Source organism: Rattus rattus, chromosome 12 (genome assembly GCF_011064425.1).
Source record: "Rattus rattus isolate New Zealand chromosome 12, Rrattus_CSIRO_v1, whole genome shotgun sequence".
NCBI classification, from domain to species: domain Eukaryota; kingdom Metazoa; phylum Chordata; class Mammalia; order Rodentia; family Muridae; genus Rattus; species Rattus rattus.
Genome location: NC_046165.1, coordinates 67,382,851 through 67,398,520, shown reverse-complemented (window position 1 = coordinate 67,398,520; position 15,670 = coordinate 67,382,851). Strand labels below are relative to the sequence as shown.

The window sequence follows — 15,670 nt, the reverse complement described above, 5'->3', positions numbered from 1 at the left end:
ACCAAACAAACAACTGTTCTTAAGCTAGCAGAAGAGCTGCACAGGAGAAAGATCACAAGAGAAACCAGCGAGGCAGGAATTTACAGGAGAAATCTGCAGAAAATGAAAGCAAATACAATTTAAAATGGCAGGGGTGGGGGTGGGTGAGGGGTAGGGGTGGGGGTGGGGTTTATAGTATATGAATCCTCAGAACACTATTTTACTATTCAAAAGGTTCTAAGAAACCACATAAACTTGGCATTATGCCAGACAACAAGAATAAAAGGAATTTTCTTTGGCATTTACTAGCACACCTAAGATACAAGTTAGACAGGCATTACGGTTCAGTGCTACATTTCTTGATAACTACCTTACCCACCACCACTCTCAGTTTTCCTAAAACTGCCCTTTTCTAGATGCTCACGTAGTTAGTACAGTTACAGTTGTGTTTGCGGTAACCACACGCCTCTCCTTCAAACCCACTTTGTATTGACTTTTTTTGGCCCACTTTTTATTTTTCTCAGCACTTATAAAGACTTTCACTGGGTGGTTGATGGTATATGCCTTTAATCCCAACAGAGGCAGAGGCAGAGGCAGGCAGTTTGAGGCCAGCCTGGTCTACAGAGCGAGTTCTAGGACAGCCAGGACCACACAGAGAAACCCTGTCTCAAAAAACAAAACAAGCAAGAAAAGATTTCCAACTGTTCAGCCAAGTGTGACTTTCTTACAGTGACTGTTTGCTGCCTGGTGCCTCCTGTCATTTTCTACACCACTAATAAGTAATATGTCCACTTACCGTTCTCAATAGATCTTATTTCTGCACTTTTCTAAGTTTTACAGGTGTTAAACGTCCCCCTAATGCACTGAATGTGGCTTATATTTGGACATTTGTCTAGTTTTAATTTTTCATAGAAGAGCAGAACTAAGTGCACACTTTCTGGGTTTCCTCTGCAGGGACTGTGCTGTGGAGTTACACCGGTGCTGAGCTCTCACCCTTTATGCCAGCATGACCCGAATCGAACACTTGTCATCATTCATAAGATTCTCTCACGCTCATCTTCTTTCACTCCACTACTCAGCCCCAGGAAGCCGCCATTGTTCTGTTTTCTAGTATAGCTTGGTTTTGCCTCTCCTGCAACTTCACAGAGGTAGAGCAATGCGCAGCGTGCTGTTTTCTGTAAGACTTCTTTCAACACGGGGTCCATTCCATGCTCCTTGGTGCTGTGCATATTCTAGTTGTGACTAGTACTCCAGGGCACATGCGCTGACCATTTGGGGCTCTTAGGACTAACACTGCTATAAATATAAACATTCTTACGTTAATATTTTGGTACACATGTGTTTTCATTTTTGTCACAAGAAATAGAATCGAATGTCTAGGTCAAAAGGTTAATAGTAGGAAACAGCAGACCTTTCCCCAAAGTCGTAACATTTTACGCTCCCTCTGCTGATGTGCAGGGATTCCGGTTGCACTCCTCCTTTGCTGACCTTGTATGCTCTTGGTCTTTATCATTGCTGGGGGATGATGGGCTTTAATTGATTGTTGCATATTTTTCTGTACTCAATATTTACCTCTGAAAATCAGGGTAATCAATTGTACCCCTCTCATTGCCTATAACTTACATAAAAGGTGTGGAGCAAATGTGAGTGAGAGTGGTAGATATATGTTTTGACAATTTGGAGAATTTTGGAAAAAGGTATTCTAGGAAAATATGAATGAATTTAAACAATTCTTTGTTTGAACTAAGAATTATTTCTTAGGCCAGGATGTGAATTGTTGCATGCTTGAGGCTCCAGATTCAATTTTTTTTTTTTTTTTTTTGGAGCTGGGGACCGAACCCAGGGCCTTGCGGTTGCTAGGCAAGTGCTCTACCACTGAGCTAAATCCCCAACCCCCAGATTCAATTCTTGTATCAGGAACATTTTTATATTGCTGATTTTTTAACAGGTACACATGATGGAAAATGTTCATCTGGCACCAGAAACAGATGAGGATGATCTTTACTCTGGTTTCAATGACTACAATCCAGCCTACGATACTGAGGTAAAAACACTGTCCACAGTGGTCTTTGTTAACCAGTTCAGCTGATTCGTGAGGACTTTGGTTTAAGAGAGGGTTTTTTATGTCCTTCAGGCTAACTAAAGTCTTAAAAACTAGAAAACTAATTATTGGAGGACCTCATAATTCCTGCCCGTGCCGGTGGCTGAGGCTGGGCTCATGAGAAAGACATCAGACTAGGGCAGCTATGCCCCTGGACTCTTCAGCAGGTATAGGCATCAATAAAGACTTAGATGGCCTGGAGATACCAAATATTAGATCTGCTTTTCTGTATTTAAAACACTTTAAAATATTTTAAAATTTTGTTTTATGTATGAGTGTTTTACCTGCATGTACTTATGTGTACCACATGCATACCTGGTGCCTGCAAAGGTCAGAAGAGGGCATCATATCCTCTGGAACTGGAGCTACAGACAGTTGTGCGCCAGGTGCTAGCAACCGAACTCAGGTCCTCTAAAGAGCAGCGAGTACTCCTAACTACCGAGCCACCCGGCCAGCTCAGCTTGTTTCTGCTTTTCCAGTCTCTTCTTTCTTCTTATTTGGGAGATGTTGACTTCATCTGATCTAGAGCGTAGGCTGGGAATGCTGCTCCAGGTTTTCCTAGCATGCACAAGGCCTCAGCTTCAGTCTCCAGTGTGATCTTCAAGGATGTTAGAGTACACACCACCTTGTGCTGCTCTAATTTTTACCTGCCTTGTACTTATTTTCATCTTATTATGCATGTATTTTATAGAAAAATTGAGAAATAGAATTGCACATAGAGGAAAAATTACAGTCATAGAAACTGTTCCTCTGAAGACGAACTTATGTGCTTGGATTACCTAATATTTTCCCCTTAGTCTAACACACATACACACACACACACACACACACACACACACATTTGGATAATACAGGATCGTACCATGTATTGGTTTTCATGAATGGGAATTCATTTATGTAAGTCAATCTGTTTAATATTTAATGTTATAATAATTACAAAGATGAAATCATTACCAAGACATTTACTTTCACCCATTCACATTTGTTATGAAAGTTTCAGTTTCTGAATTTTGTCAAAACAAAACGGAAAACTTTATAAAAGTTATCTTAACTTTATATGGATAAAACAATGAAAGCACAGTTGGGCAGTGATGGTGCACACCTTTTATCCCAGCACTTGGGAGGCAGAACCAGGTGATCTCTGTGAGTTCAAGGACAGCATGCTCTAAAAAAAAAAAAAAAAAAGACTGAAAATGCACAGCACACTGATGTGCTTTAATACCAACTCTTGAAAGGCAGAAGCAAGCAGATCTCTGTGAGTTTGAAGTCAGTCTGGTCTGTGTAGGAGTTCCAGAACAGCAAGGGCTACGTAGTGAAAACCTGTCTCAAAAAGAAAAGAAAAGGGGGCTAGAGAGATGACTCAGTGACTAAGAGCACTGGTTGTTCTTGCAGAGGTCCTGAGTTCCATTTCCAGCAACCACATGGTGGCTTACATCTGTAATGGGATCAGATGCCCTCTTCTGGTGTGTCTGAAGACAGCTACATTGTATTTACAAACAAACAACAAAACAAATCTTAAAAAAAAAAAAAAGAAAAATGGTTAATTTAGTTGTAAGCATATAAGAATGAAATACTAGTGTTTGTAGGACTTTAGAAATTCACATTCTGTTCTAAAGTTTTTCATTTGGCTTTCTGGAATGTTTGCTTTGGTGTAATGTAGCTGCCTGTGAATTTGGCATGTAGAAGCAAGCAAGAAGGCAAATAGGGATGGCTTACTTGTAAATCGCTAATACTGATCATTATAAGGACAATAGTCGGATGTCCACATGCCTGTAACCTTAGCACTCAACAGAAAAGTAGGAACTATAGAAAACTGGGGAAAGTAAATAATAAACCAACAATTGTAACAGTGAGATAATTATAATAGTAAATAGCAGCTGCAGTCACCTGGAGACTATCTACACTGTATTACAGCCTAATATTTCACCATATTCTCCTGTCCTATAATACATGCATTTGTTTCCATTCTGGTATACAAACACACATGCATGCAGATAGAACTATTCAGTTTTAGTTAAAATATTTGACTTGCATGCAGTTTCTAAAGTTAGTATTAAAACAAACAAAAACATTGAACCTCCCTTTTCTCCGTCTGAAAGTAATAACATGCTTCTTTACCCTGCGTTCAAGCTCCAGAAACCACCAAAACCAAATAGTAAATACCCATTGTTGAAAACAAATTTGCTGATGACTCTGTCATGCAGAAACAACCTGTGTGAGACAGGTACAGTGCTGTTCACCTGTAATCTTTGCACTTCGGAGGCTGAGGGAGGAAGGTCATGACTCGAGGACAATTGGGGCTATATATTGAAACCCTGTCTCAAAAATCCTGTCCCCCAACATAAAAGATGTAATTACCATTAATGTTCATTGTCTTTTATTTCAGCATATGAATATAAAAGTTTTTTTAATCATATTTGGGGTTGGCAATTTTGGTTTTTTCCCACTTAACAATATCATGTCACGATGCTACACATATAAATAGAACTTTATGGCTGCATAATTGAAAATGCTCATTTGTTTAGACTTATTTTCTGTTGTTGGTTTCTCCCCACAACGTTTCTCCCCACAAGGTTTCTGCTATTGTAAATAACATTGCAATAAAAATTTTTATTTGTGAATAATTCTGTATTTTGAGTAACTCCTTTAGGGTAGAGTTACGGAGTGGAATTAATGAATCATAAAATTATCAGTTTTAAAGAACCAGAATTGCCTACCCTCACAAGTTGTTGTAGTTCATGACTCAATTTGAAGCAAGAATATGAGACCCCTAAACAAATTACATAGCAAAATGACATTTGATTTATATGTGAATTTCTTCCATACTAACTAAAGCTATGAAAGAAATATTTCAGTATATAACTAACCCATTTGAAATTTGCATAAGATACTCATATGCAAGTTAGTAATTAAGGCAGAAAGAGAAAGTTAAGAGTAGTATTTGTTGTTTGTATTTGGAGTATTGATTGGGCTTCTTTTTAATCTGGTGATTTAGTTAGATTTCTTGGTTAACCATTTTTTACTACTGGTTTAGGGATCTCAAGAGACATCTTTTTGTCAAAAGATCTATCAGAGTAGAAGTATCAATTATGGTGGCTGTTGCCTTTGACCTTATTTCTTCACATAAGAGTTCCCAGTTTTTATGGCCAAGAGTTGTGTATACATTTAATTTTGTATATTGATATGAAGTTATAAGTATGAAAAATTCTTGTATGTAATTCTGGTTATGTAGATATTTAGTTTTGATTATCCTTAGGTTTTTTTGGTTTTTTTGTTAATTGATAGCGATTATTTTATATACATTGGCTTTATTTATTTATTTATTTATTTATTTATTTATTTATTTAAAGTGTTTTATAACAAAATACCTGAGCTTGGGAACTATATAGAAAAAAGAAATACTTAGCAAACAGTTTTGAGCTGAATATCCAAGAGTAAATAATTGTATCAACTCATCCTTGTCAATATCACATTTCATTACCATTTCTTAGTAACGTAAATATTGCTTGGCTTTATTGCCATTTGTATGGTAGTGCATCATGATGCCAAGGTGTCTACAAGAGAGACAGGTCCCACGGTGAAATAGACAGCCATTGCGGAGAAGGGCCAGTCTTACTCTTCCAAAATCCTATTCTCTCAGGACTAGCATGGTCATGTCTAAGCACAGCAGCCTCCACATTGTCTGTCTGTACCACCACACTGAGGACTGAGCCTCGTCCTAAACCTTGGAGGTAGAAGCCACCTCCAAACCATAGCAGCAAGTCTGTTTTTCAGGAAGCAGACTGAAGTAGATCAAGGGTAAGTGCGAGGGTTGTGCTCAGTGTATCTGAAGTTAGTGCAGAAGCAGAACATGAGAGATGGGCAGTTGGTTAAGACAGGCTGCCAGGTAGCTTGGGAACATGCACATCCTGCCTTGGCTAGCGGGCTTTCCCTCAAACTTCTCAGAAAACTAAGTACAGATCAAGAGTCAGAAAAGTTTATTTCAGTGGAGATGTCAGTTCCTGCCTACAGTGAAGGTTTCTGGTGTTTGACTTAATCAAACAGAAAAGGAACAGAGAAAATATTTGCCTTCTTCCTGGTAGTGAATATGACCCTTTCTGTCCTGCAGCTTCCTTAGGTAGGGACAGTAGTGTGATCTTGGATTATTAGAGGAAGGGAGGGGAGAGAGAAGGCTAAGCAAAGAGAGAGAGGGAAAGATTTGAATCTCACTCCACCAGCTACTAGGGAGAAAGGAGGAAAGGTCATGTCCTTGAATATTTGACATTTAGCCAGGTGATGGCACCATCCTCTTTTAGGGGTTTTGGTTATTTTAAATGATGTTAAATAAGCACACAGTTCTCAGTCATAAAAACTGAGGACTTTCTGTGAAGCGTGAAGTCAGAGGTACACACCAGCATAACTAGTTATTCTGCTTTTGAAGATCTTTGCACAAAAGACCAATGTTTCCAAAGATTCCAGAGTCGAAAGATCCTTGCTATTTGGGGGTTGGGGGATAGAATTTGAAGGATCCTGTCTGTATTTGGGGTAAGATGAATAAGGAGGGTCTTGAATATGAACCAGAAGAATTTAACTTTTGTCATACTTATTTTGAATGTTAAATTTGCCTTTTTACTTTAGGAGTTGGAGAATGACACGGGTTTTCAGCAAGCAGTGAGAACCAGTCATGGCAGAAGACCTCCAGTAAGCAAACTATAAATAATTTGTAGAAATTCTGTCATGAGTTTACCATCGTGCTTGTGTTTAGGTGTACAGCCCAGTGCTGTTCAATACATTTACACTGCTGTGAGGCAGAGCTTCAGAATCTCCTCCTGCAAATGTAAAAACTCTTGTCCATCAAGCTGGATGGTGGTGCCGCAAGCCTTTAATCCCAGCACTTGGAAGGCAGAGGCAGGAGGATCTCTGAACCTACAGAGTGAGTCCCAGGACAGCCAGGGCTACACAAAGAAACCTGTCTCGAAAACCCAAACAAACCCAAAACAAACAAATAGAATGCCTCCCGCAGGTTAAATGGCTCCCAGTTAAATGGTTCCCGGTTAAATGGCTCCCGTTGCTTTTCCTTCCCTAACACTGCAGTAGCTACCTTGGGTTTCTGCTGCTGTGGCTGCTACTAGACCCTCCTCACACAGTGAGATCACGGGTGCTGGCACATTGTCCTTCATAAATGTCCTCGAGGTTCATCATTATATTCTTGATGTTGTCCTCGCTCAGATCCATGATCTGCGAGGATTTCCCTCCCATCCCGTGGACTCGTTCATCTTGTTGATTGTGTTTTCTGGTACTCAAAAGTTTCTGGCTCAGTGCAGTCCTGTTTGCCAGGCTTTGGTGGCCTAGAAATCATTGTGAAGGCTAAGGCTGTCAGCTTTTCTTCTGTTATTTTCCCCCAGGAGATTTGTAGTTTTTGTCTTCAGTATATTTTGAATTAATTTTATGTGTGTAGTATACAATTAAGAATCAACTTCCTGGGGCCCGGAGAGATGGCTCAGTGGTTAAGAGCACTGACTGCTCTTCCAGAGGTCCTGAGTTCAAATCCCAGCAACCACATGGTGGCTCACAACCATCTGTAATGGGATCCAATGCCCTCTTCTGGTGTGTCTGAAGACAGTGACAGTGCACTCCCATACATTAAATAAATCTTTCCTTTAAAAAAAAAAAAAAGAATCAACTTCTTCCCTCTAAATGTTGAAAGTCTGTTCTTTGCTTCTTAAGTGGTCTACTTTAATTTATGTATGCACACATAAATCAGTTTTACTACTCCTAACAATACCAGGGCTTTGCATTGTTTTTAGACCCCCCCCACTTGCCACCTAATTCCTGTGGGGTTTTGTTTGTTTGTTTGTTTTTCTTTTCTTTTGCTTTTGTTTTGTTTTAAAGATAGGGTCTCACTATGTAGGCCAGACTGGCTTTAAACTTGGTGTATCAGGCAGGATCACGGGTGTAGCACCACATTGGCTCATTCCTTCTTATTGTTCCCAGTTTTCTGCTAAATCTGCTGGTCTTCTGTTTGACTCACTGAATGTACCAAGTAAGCATGGGCAGACTTGTCTGGTATTCCACTATGTGGATGCTTTCTAGCTTTCTTCCCAGGTTTTTTATTCCTTTCTGTCTGCCTTCTGGCTTTACTGAGTAGCCGTTTTAGTTGGCCCACTAAAGCCTGGAGGCTTAGTTACTCGACTGTCTCTCTGGCAGGCCCTCTCCTCCAGCACTCACTACCTCAGTTTGAAGGGTTTCGCTCAGCTTCTCCATCATGCCTGTGGAATGGAAAGAAGCCTTGAGGGCCAAGAGCTGCCCCAGTGCAGGCTCCTTTTCTTCCTATCTTAAGATTTTATGTCTGTCTTTAGTAGTTCCTCCAGTGCATTCAAACAGCTTTTTACAGTGTGTGTGTGTGTGTGTGTGTGTGTGTGTGTGTGTGTGTGTGTGTGTGTGTGAGAGAGAGAGAGAGAGAGAGAGAGAGAGAGAGAGAGAGAGAGAGAGAGAGCTACACCCAACCTCCTCTGTGTCCCACTGGTGGATTCTCCTCCTCTGCTCCTTTTCCCAGAAACCCCTTCTCAGCCTGAAAGTCTCGCCTTCCCTTTCCTGCCTAGCATTGGCCATCAGCTCTTTGTTAAGACCGTCAACAAGTGAGGAGGGTGTATGTTTACCAACCACTGCAGCAGGTGACGAACCATAAGACTAGCCACACGAGAGAGAGCTAGCCAGTACTCAGCTCTGCCAGTACAGCAGTCACAACTGACTGAGACAAAGACACCTTCTCACGTGTACAAAGCAGTTATCCCAACCCGAGGGCACCATGTGCACATAGTGCTGGTTGGAGTCTCTCTCTCCTTACACTTTCCATGGTTCCCAGGATTACACTCGGGGCTCTTGGTTTGCCTGACAAGTGGTTTTACACGCTGAGCCGTTTCACCAACCCTAACTTGTTTTTTTAGCAAACATTTTTGTCTCAGTCCTTTAGTTGTTGTCAGTGGGGAGGAATTGTAAAGCCAGAGTCTAGTATAGCAAGAAGGAGAATTCCTTTCTGAATGACGAACAGCTAACATGTTCAGGACACTTTTACGTGCTCTCTTTTGATTCTAGTTCCAACTATATGAAATGTAATTTGTAACCTTTGGATGCCGTGTCTTTTTTACTTAAAAGTTGATGAAATTTGGGCTCAAAGATTTAAACATAGTTGAGGGAAAACTGGGGTTCAAGTCCCACAGACTCCAAAGCCAGGGTCTGTTGCTGGGGTCTGTGGCTGGTGGTACCAAGTATGCAGCATGCATTGAATGAGTGGTTAGACACAAGCATGAAGACTGGGCTGGCTTATTAGGGCCTCAAGTCGTTCCTAAGTCCCTTCCCTTTAAAATGAATTCCAAACTGAGTATCTTCCTCAGCACTTTCAATAACTGCACTCCCTAGTGTTTAAGCAATAAATTCTAAGTATGACATCTTTCTTCCTTTGAGATTATAATTAAAACATTTCTCTGTTCTCTTCCCTCCAAAGCCTCCCATCTACCCTACCCCACTCTCTTTTTCACTCAGTGTTATTGCATGCACATATATGTATATACATATGTATTTCTATATAGAACCTGCTCTGTCTGTATAATGCTATTTGCATGTGTAGCCATTTGGCACTGGATAACCAGTTAGTGTGCTCTTCCCTGGGGAGAACCACTGACTACAGCAGACTTCCTTAGTGATGAGTCTCTTTGCATTTCCTAGTGTGTAGCACAATCTGAGTCCTGCTAAGGATGCTCTTTCCTCCCCAAGGTAACTGCAAAGATACCAAGCACAGCAGTCAGCAGACCCATAGCTACTGGATATGGGGTAGGTTCTTCTAAGCCTAAAACATTAAGATGCTTCTTAAATATATGTAAGTTTGTACAAGACAGTTCTAAATAACTTGTGCTGTGTCAATCCATAATCCTGTGTATAAACAGTCTAATGTGAGCAATAGCTTTAGCTAATTCAGGAAGTTTGATTTATGTATAACTATATCTTATTATTCTTTTCTATTTGTAGACCTTATTTGCTGATTGATTCCTGTTTTCTACATAATATAGCTGGCTCTGATATATATATCCTATTCTTGAGTTCTACATGAATTAGATGTTAGATAAGCATAATAGTGTTTATAAGAACTTAACCATTTAATAGATGAAGATATGAAATTTAAGAAAGTGTATATCTGAGTTTTATCTTATTGACCCTTAGGGGAAAATAGTCTCTAAACTCCCTAGAGTAACAGTCCTTTTAACCCTATTTAACTTTCCAAAATATGTTTTGGCTTACATAAAGTAAGAAAGAAATGGTAGAAGAATGAAAGACTGAGGCAGAGTAACTTAAAATCTTTATGACCATGCACTCCACGGTCAGCAAAATGGCTTCAGAACCCCAGAGGCCCAGAGGCCCAGAGCGTTTGCCCTCGTGGCACGGCTTTACACTGTAAGGAGATCAGCATGAGGGTATGTTTGCATTTGGCCCTGCGTCATAGTCAGAAGCAAGAAGGGACAGATATGTCCAGATTTGCAGATCAGATGGTCTTTGTTACAACTGTCCATGCAATGGTGTTTGTAATACAGTCACAGACCGTGTATAGATAGATACCGGAGTCCAGTAGAACTTGATTTACAAATGATAAGAGCTTTGTAAATTGATACCACACTATTAGGTGACAAATAGAACATTTTTGTTTGTTTGTTTGTGCTTATGGATAGATAGAAGAAAAAATAAGAGATGCTTACAGTTTTATCTGTAAAGTTGCAGGTAGCTATTTTAGGAATGTGTTTAACTTGTTTTTCTGCTTATTAGTCCAAGACATCCCTGACATCATCAATGGGAAGGCCGATGACAGGGACTATTCAGGTCAGTCTGCTCCTGTGGTTTATTTGTGTCTGTCTTGTGATGTAGAGTTTATTATGAAAGATTTTTCCTCTTGTTGTATTTTAACAATTTTAACAAAGTTGTTACTTATACAGTAACACCTTTTCATTGTGGGTTTTGAATTTTCAGAAGTATGCTTTCTTGGATTAGTATGCTCCAGTCCCGAGTGAGAGGCTGTTGAAGTTGTCCTAGAGATGCTGTGCCCTTCTGAAGTAGCTGGAACTTGTTCTCCTGAGCTACCATTGCAATCTCTGTGCATTCTCTTGTGGCGGATGGGAGACCAACCAGAAGTGCAGGACTAGCTGACACATAAGCTAATTAGTTTGTTCTTTTCAAGCCAAGAGAATAACTGTTAGTTCCAGTATTTAAATTTTAGAGGGGAAAGAGGAAGAGTCGGGTTGCATAAGGATGCAGAAGTAAGACACGAGGGGATGGCTATTAAGTCAGGGCTAAAGTAGGATGTGTGTTATGTGCAGAGTTGTCGGTAGGTATAGTTCTTATTCAAGAATAAGTTGAAATGATTCTTGCTCTTTGAAGGATGGAGTTGCTCGACCGATGACGGCGGTGAGAGCAGCTGGCTTTTCCAAGGCAGCTTTGCGAGGTCGGTGCATTCCTCCAGAACTCACCCCATGTATACACAGATCATTTCCGTTTTAAATATAACCAAGCATGCCTTGATTGTAAGACACACCATGATTTTAGAGGAATCCACTAAGGCAGAAAAGGGTTAAGCTGGCTGTGATGGTTCACATCTGTAATCCCAGCACTTGGGAGGCTAAGAAAGGTGTGCCACCTATTGTCTAGCCTGGGCTACGTATGGAGAACCTGCTCTAACAGATGACTAAGAGGAAATGGCTGGTGCAGTTATGCTACAGCTCGGCTGGGGTGGTGGTTACATCATGTGTTATGTTGAGCTATGCACTTAGAATACGGTTTGTGTAAGTTAGAACTTGATCCTAAAAATGAGAGGTGAAAATATTACTTGAATATGTAAGCTAAATAATTAAAAATAAAACCAACAAAATTAATGTTTATTACATGAATAAAAATGATAAAGCTAATTCCAGATTATCCCTTACATGCTTGATAATTTTAGAATTCACAGAAATACAGATCTCTGAAGGAAGAAAGTGAATACTGAGGGAATAATTTATTTTGTTTTTGTTTGTTAATCTGTAAGTTTCATGTTTGTTAAAAATCCTAACAATTCCCATGCAATTTTTATATAAGTGTGTAGGTACAGGTGTACTAGCTGTCTTACCTATTGTGCCTACACTGTTTAATCAATGGTAACTTAATATGTACAAGATCTCTTTGACTTTGCTGGATCATAAACTGAAACTCTTGGCTTGTGTCTCAGGCTCTGCATTTGACCCCCTTGGTCAGTCTAGGGGCCCTGCTCCTCCTTTGGAAGCCAAAAATGAAGACAGGTAGGCAAGGCTCTGTGCTGCCGCACAGTTTCTGTTGTCTTCCTAGATACATGATGTTAGCTTGTGTGAGCAGTGACTGATGAAACTTCATCCCCAGATCTCGGACTTAGGAAAGGATTAAAGATCTAGGGATAGTCATGTGAAGTCATGCAATCCATGAACTGTTAGCTGGCTGAAGTTGTGGTCTAAGTTTTGTGAACAGTGTTTCTCTTCAAGGCCAAACAGGATTATGAATGTTATGTTATTTTGAAAGAATATGTTTTCAAAGGAAAATTTAGTAGTGTAACTTCAGTGGGATTTTATTTAGTTATCAGTGTACATTAAGAGTTACACGATTTCCCTGGAAGAAAATGGTAGCAAATCAACATTAACATTATTTTCAAATGTGGCTGCTTTGGCACCCGTGTGTGTGCCTGTGCGTTTGTGAGGAAGGGCCTCACTATGCAGCCTTGTGTGGCCTGGAATGCTCTATGTACATGGGATGGCTTCCAAGTCAGCGGTATGCTTCCTTTGCTGCCCAGGTGCCGGCAGTAAGGCCCGTGTACTATGTGGGGCCCTGGAGCCTAGTTTTTTTTTTAAACTGGCACTTGTTTAGAAATTTTCTTTACAACACTTTTATGTTCATAAATAATTTTAAATCTCCTTTGTGAGCTTTAGTTTTCCTAGCTATAGGGAAAGTTTTCTCTTCATGGGATCTCAGAAACTAGCCTCTTCTGCCTGGAGCAGCAATGCAGCTGCGGTGGTCCCGCCTGCCTAACTGGTCTATGTCTGCCCTCCACTACTTACTGGTTTTGTGTTCTCCGCAGAACTTTCTAATCTAATTCACTTTTTCAGTAAAATATAATTATAGTTCTCACATCAAGCGTTTCATGAGAAATAAGTGGAGTTGTTAGAGCATTTAGTTCTATGTGGGATTATTACACTTGACACTAAATAGATTTCATTTTATTTTAATGTTTATTTATTATGAATAATTCTCTAATATAATTATTAAGCACACTAGTGTGGTTTTTTTTTTAAAAAGCAATTCTACATATATCCTTATTTGAAATCTATTTTTAAAGTGTAATAGCATTTAATAGGCAATGTTAGAGAAGTAACTTGTGATATAGATTTTAGTGGTTGGATGATTTAAATCATGCTCTCTCTTCACCAGTCCAGAAGAAAAGATTAGACAGTTGGAGAAGAAAGTAAATGAGCTGGTGGAAGAGAGCTGTATTGCCAACAGTTGTGGAGACTTAAAACTGGTAAGTCGGTAAACTAAGAGAGCCCGGATGTAAGATATACGCAGACGTCTGTATCTACTTTTAAGTATTCATATACATTTGGTTTCTTTTTTTTTGTTTGAGTAAGGTAATTATTTTGAGAATTTTGCCTTACAAATTCTTATATCACAATTGGATGATTATATAATTTTGACATTACCTTTTTAAGGTGTATTTATATTTTATGTGTATGAATGTTTTGCCTTTATGTGTGTATGTTTATCACATGTGTGCAGAATCTGTGAAGACCAGAAAGGCATGTTGGATCCCTTGGAACAGGAATTACAGACTGAGCTGCCATGTGGTTGCAGGGATCCAAACCCTAGACCTCCAAAATAGTAGCAAGTGCTCTTAACCCCTGAGCCATCATGCCAGACACACCTTCTTTTCTTTCCCCTTGAGACAGGGTTCCTCTGTTTAGCCTTAGTTGTCCTGGAACCCACTTTGTAGACCAGGCTGACTTCGAATTCATAAAAATCTGCCTGCCTTTCTCTCTGCCCCTCTGCCCCCCTGCTGCCCTGCCCCCTTCCCCCCAAAAACCGACAATCTTTTGCATTACTTAAGTCTTTCCAATGCATGCGCTGGTACAACACAAACTTTTCCTGTCAGATACAACTGTCTAGCATCCCAACATCATGCACAATACCATGGTGACAGACGCGCACTGCACCCACTCCCACCTCAGCCCTGCTCATTTGTGTATGATATTTGGAGCATCTGGAGGAGATAGGATTGGGAAGAGGGAGGAGGAAACAGCGTGACTATCTGGCCAGGAGGAGGTCAGCTGGAGTTGTGCAGGGCAAGCCTGAACATGTCATTGGTGCAAACCCAAGCATCGTTGATGTTCTTTAATAGAAACATCTGGTGGAAACCCATGATGGGATCTTCATCAGCCTTGATGGCCTACAACCATGCTGATGATGCAGCTATCTGGCGTAGGCTGATACTGCTGTGCCGTGATACTATGCTGAATTTTCTGGAACGGAAGGCTAGATAACTTCTCCACAATGGCAGCTTTGCCCTGGAATTGCTGTCCTTCCCACGTAAGGCATGACGCACCAATGTAAATTGCTCTTAGTTGGGTTCTGTCGTTATCAAATAACGGATAGTAATTCTGAATAAAGCTGGATCCAATCTGCTCCCAAATTGGCTTGTCTCCCATCCTGGAGTCACTCACCTCACTGAGACCCATGGGGCTGGCACAGTGGCGGCCAGGATAAGTGTTAAATGACTTAAGGTCTCTCATTAACTCTGGCTGTGAGGTCCAGCAAAAATTTCAGTCTCTTAGGTTGTAAGAGATATTTTCAGAATATAAAATATTACCACATTTTAACATAAACCTCTCCTTCCCTTCCTTTCCTTGGCTTTGTGCATGCTAGCTAAGCCCTTTCTACCATGGAACTGAATCCACAGTAGACTTTACATTTTTATTTTGAGTGCCTGGGTTGGCCTTGAACTTGTGAGCTTACCACACAACTACTGTGCCACCAGGCCTGTTTTGTTTTGTTTGTTGTTGTTGTTGTTGTTTGTTTGTTTGTTTGTTTGTTTTTGCTTGCTTGCTTGCTTACTTCTTCTGCATGGTCTTGGCCTTTTTGGAACTCACTATATAGACTAGGCTGGCCTCAAACTCACAGAGATCTTCCTGCCTCTGCCTCCATAGTGCTGGGACTAAAGGTCACACCACCAACTCCTGGCTGCTAAATCTTTTCTTTTAGTTTGGTTTGTTACATTACTTTGAACCTCAGACCATACAAGTACAATGTTCCAGGACTTAAGCTTTTTATTATATTTCTTTGTGGAAATCAACAAAGGGTCCACAGCACTGTGAGTATGCTGGGATCCAAGCTAAACATTCCTTGTAATATTGGGCCATAATTATCTTTTAGCTTGTTAATTTTAAGCATCTCCAAAGTCAAACAAAATTTATCCAAATCTTTGCATTTTAAGATTGAATAAAAGTTTCCAAACATTCAGGAACTGGTAGGGAAAACGTTACATAGGCATAATGAAGTCCGAAGGGTGGCATGCAG

The 15,670-nt window shown here is 40.2% G+C and overlaps 1 protein-coding gene across 4 annotated transcripts in view; it reads left to right on the top strand.

Annotated features, from left to right (window-relative positions):
• Ift88 (intraflagellar transport 88) overlaps positions 1-15,670 on the top strand; it is a 92,200-nt gene that overhangs the window by 4,424 nt on the left and 72,106 nt on the right. For 3 of the 4 annotated variants that reach the window (XM_032917447.1, XM_032917448.1, XM_032917449.1), the window contains exons 2-8: positions 1,928-2,023; positions 6,698-6,760; positions 9,833-9,889; positions 10,874-10,927; positions 11,483-11,546; positions 12,306-12,375; positions 13,532-13,622. In XM_032917447.1, coding sequence (XP_032773338.1) covers positions 1,934-2,023; positions 6,698-6,760; positions 9,833-9,889; positions 10,874-10,927; positions 11,483-11,546; positions 12,306-12,375; positions 13,532-13,622 — 489 coding nt within the window. In that variant the 5' untranslated portion in view covers positions 1,928-1,933. Of the gene's footprint in view, positions 1-1,927; positions 2,024-6,697; positions 6,761-9,832; positions 9,890-10,873; positions 10,928-11,482; positions 11,547-12,305; positions 12,376-13,531; positions 13,623-14,188; positions 14,684-15,670 lie in introns of those variants that run through there. The other variant, XM_032917450.1, reaches the window with a different exon arrangement.